This window comes from Herpailurus yagouaroundi, unplaced genomic scaffold, assembly GCF_014898765.1.
Source record: "Herpailurus yagouaroundi ecotype Mexico unplaced genomic scaffold, PumYag 100, whole genome shotgun sequence".
Taxonomy (NCBI): domain Eukaryota; kingdom Metazoa; phylum Chordata; class Mammalia; order Carnivora; family Felidae; genus Herpailurus; species Herpailurus yagouaroundi.
In genome coordinates this window covers 15,931,632-15,935,470 of record NW_024412391.1, presented here as the reverse complement: position 1 = coordinate 15,935,470, position 3,839 = coordinate 15,931,632, and the positions used below count along the sequence as shown (strand labels likewise).

At 55.5% G+C, this 3,839-nt stretch overlaps 1 protein-coding gene across 1 annotated transcript; it reads right to left on the bottom strand.

Moving 5' to 3' along the window:
- Positions 1-342: 342 nt before the first annotated feature.
- KLF14 (KLF transcription factor 14) lies at positions 343-3,695 on the bottom strand. The gene has a single exon (XM_040471943.1). The coding sequence runs from the start codon at positions 3,693-3,695 to the stop codon at positions 2,712-2,714; it is 984 nt and encodes a 327-aa protein (XP_040327877.1). The 3' UTR covers positions 343-2,711.
- Between the last annotated feature and the right edge of the window lie 144 nt (positions 3,696-3,839).

Genomic DNA, 3,839 nt, shown 5'->3' with positions numbered 1-3,839 from the left:
CAATCCCCAGACTCATTCAGTAATTGACCTCCATCTGTTTAACAAAAAGAAGCAAAATAAATACCAATAAAACTAGGAAGCCCCGTCCAAGACATTTCATCAAGGACTGCTCTTCAAGAGCTGTTGGTTGCTGGAGTGAAAAGGGTAGTAATAACCAAGACTAAGAAGGACCAGCCTATAAATCTTGCCTCCATCATCTAGCTACTCTAAGTGTTTTGAGTGTCTCCCTCCCCACCATCCCAAGTCCTAGGAGAGGTCATTGGAAGACATGCCACACTTAGATTGTCAGAAGCCATCCCCAAAGTCCCCAAGGTCGAAGAACCCAAATAAGGACACTGCTTGGGAGCTTGAGAATCAAAAGTTATTTATCAAAGGGTGGTTGGAAAAGCCAAGCTTTCTTGAGCCCAATTCCAGAACAGTCAGTGGGAGTCTTTTCTCCTATTAACTTCATTGTTCACCTACCCAATGGCAGATCTTCTACTGAAGGAGACAAAGGGGAAATGACAGTCTTCAAGGGGGCCTGGAGTGCCCTTCCTATCCAGTCTCAGCTGAGGAGACAAACAGAGCAAAGGGAGGACTCTTCCCCCAACCAAAACCCACCTCCACAATTGGGGGCCTCCTCTTCCCATATGTAGCTCAAAGAGGGCCCCACCCTCCATGTTTAGTCTGCACCAGGAAACACTGACTTCTTCAAAGTCACAGGGCATACAGTTTGGGTCCTTCTTATGGACATTTCCCTCACTTAGTAGAGACCCAATGTCAACTTTGCATCACTCACTCTCTCAAGGAAAACAGAATGCCCAGGACCAGAGGAAGAATAGAATTGGCAGTGAAAATTAATCCACCAGGTCAAAAGATAAAATCTCTCCCCAAATGCCAAAGAGACATTCCCACTCTAAATCCACATGGTGTGAAGGAGGGAATGGACTCAACCGGCTAAGAAAGGGGCTTTTAAGCTAAGCACAACAGGCATAGTGTTCAGCAGGGACTGGACATTTGAAGCAACCTAGAAGTGACAGGGAATGGGAAGGGAGGGAATACTGGTAGCAGGAAGGGAGAGTGGTGTCCTTTGATTAAGGGCCCAGAGAGAGATGAGGTGGGGTAACCAAGCCTGAGGGAAAGAGCCACTTAGAAGGCCAGATACCTAAATTCTATTCATGGCTTTTGCCAGCAACTCAGCATGAGACTTTGAACTTATCTAGGCTTCAGTGTCTTCATCTGCAAAACAGGGGAAAGCGGTTTATTTAACTAGATGCCTGTTATGGTCCTTTGAGATTATGGCACCCTCCACAAGATATTCAGGAGGGGGGCGCCGGGGCCTTACCAGAGCAGGAAATTCCTTTCAGCCCCATCTCTAGTAAAAAGGTCACATGTACACACATTCACACGTACATAAGCAGAGTGACCGACAACTTTGTTCATAGCAGCAGAGACACATATAGAAAAAATAAATACTGCTGATGCTTGATTCCTGCATTGGGGCAGAAGGGTCCTGAGGGTATAACTTGGAGGGACTTCAAGGTCAAGGGAGAAGGGTCCTCCTATTTGATAACAATTTTCACCTTACTGTTCCTTCCCCAAGTCCAAGTCCAGGGCAGCCAGATCTTTGGAGAAAGCCACTCTCATCTTCCCCTCCCCAAACCGTCAACTCATTTACTGCAAAAACAAAAATGCACAGATCCCAAGGGAAATAAACCCCTTGTTAGCCACTAAGAAATGAACAGAATCTACCACACCTGAGATTACTTGGACTGGGCAGCTGGAACCCTATTTCCAGGAACACGCCCCTATTTCCCTGAATATTAACAATGATCCTGAAAGGTCTTGTTTTGGACCTATCTCACCCAAAGTCACTTGGGTGTGCCCTCTGGCTAAAAGGGGAACTAGCCTGGACCACTCTCTTATTTCTGGTACTTTCATGGTTGTTTCCAAAATTTTCAACCAATCTCACTGTGAGAGTGAGCCAGGAAGTTGCCCTCCCCAAGTAGGAATCCAAATGAGAAGAAAGGCTACGGCGCAAGTGCAGGGTTCCACACCATGCAACAGGACCTGCAAACAGACTCGCAACACTCCCCAGACACCAAGAAGCATCTCCCAGCCATACATTCACATGGACTCTTACATGGCCTCTCCTACCAGAGGTAGCTGGGGCAATTGGGGAGTGGAGGACATCAACCTCCCATCAACCTGGGATCCCTGTTTAAAAGATACTAAAAATAAATTAGTAAACATTGCTATTTACAGAAATAGAAATCATTTCTGTTTCCAAAGGCCTCTCACCATTCCAGTCCTGGACATTTCCAAGACTGCCACCCCTGAAACCCTCTCCAAGGTCCGCCCTGGCGGGTGGATAAGACACTAGAGTCCTTTGAGACTGGGAGCTCCTCAGGCACCTGAGAATTCCAGTTTCACATCTCTGGTTCCAGGGGAGAATCTTCAGGACTCTGGAGAGTACGGGGGTTCATCCCTTTTTCACCAGTTCCTGGGGGCTGTCTTGAGGCAACCCTCTCCCCTTTAGGTTGATATACGTGTTGTAAAAATTCCTGCTATTTTCGGGCCCCCAGTCCCTCCCCAGGGTCCAACGTGCCTCCCTGGACCCATCCTCCGAGCAGAGGAACCAGTCTGTGCCTTGGTCTAATGACTCTGGGAGAGAGGGTTGGGCAAGGAAAAGGCAGGGACAACGGTCTGGGCGATCGTCCTTGTGGGGATGACTAACAGCAATGACTGTCAGACAGGCAGGTGGTGAGGCTGGGCTCCTGGCCGGGGATGGAGGCGGAGCTGTCCACCAGGCTGGTGGGTTGGGGGTCGACTCGGGGAGTGCGACGACGCCCGCGGTACTCGATCATGTCAGGATGATAGGCTGGGTGGCGGCGAGCATGCTTGGTCAGATGGTCACTCCGGGAGAACTGCTTGGGACAGAGGGGGCAGGAGAAGCGCTTCTCGCCCGTGTGCGTCCTGTAGTGGCGGGCCAGCTCGTCGGAGCGCGTGAACTTCTTGTCGCAGTCGAGCCAGTCGCAGGAGAAAGGGCGCTCACCCGTGTGGGTGCGCTGGTGGGACTTCAGATGCGACGACTTGTAATAGGCTTTGTTGCAGCCCGGAAAGGGGCAGCGATGGCGCTTCGCTGCAGGTGTAACCGGCCTCCGACGAGGGACTGGACCTGTGGCGGGGGCGGGGCCCGCCCCAGGGGCCACGCCGGGGACCGCCCCGGGGGCGGCAGGCGCTCCGGAGACGGCAGGAGCGCCTGGGACCGCGAGCGCGCCGGAGGAGTGCGCGGGTCCGGAGACCTCGGCCGCGCTGGAGGCCGGGGTCGGCTCCGAGCCCAGGGTCGGGCCGGAGCACCGGGTCGGGTCGCAGGAGCCGGACGAGGCGCGCAGAGCTTCCCCCGAGTTCTCCCCGAAGCCCTCCCCAGAGCCGCCGCGCAAGTCAGCCAAGACGCTTGCAGCCAGCAGGTGGGGCGCGGCGCCGCCCGCGCCGGGGCTGGGGGCGGGGACCTGGGGGAGCGGGGGGACCGACGCGGGTCCCGGTGGCCCCGGACCCGGCAGAGCGGACTCCGGCGGCGCCGCACCCACCTCCGAGCCTGCGGCTCCGCCCGCGCCCTCGGGGTCCGGCGGGCGGCGGTGAACCACGGCGCCCGCGGACATGGACACCAAGCACTCAGCGGCGAAGTAGTCCAGGCACGCCACGGCGGCCGACATGCTGGCACCGCCGGGCCGCCGGCAAGCGCCGTCCGAGCGCGGCCGGCCGCGGGCGAGAGAGTTCTCGGGAGCGTCCGTCCCGCAGCCTCGGAGCGAGAAGCAGGAGGCCCGGTGCGCGCCGCCCGCCGCCCGGCGCCGCCGCCG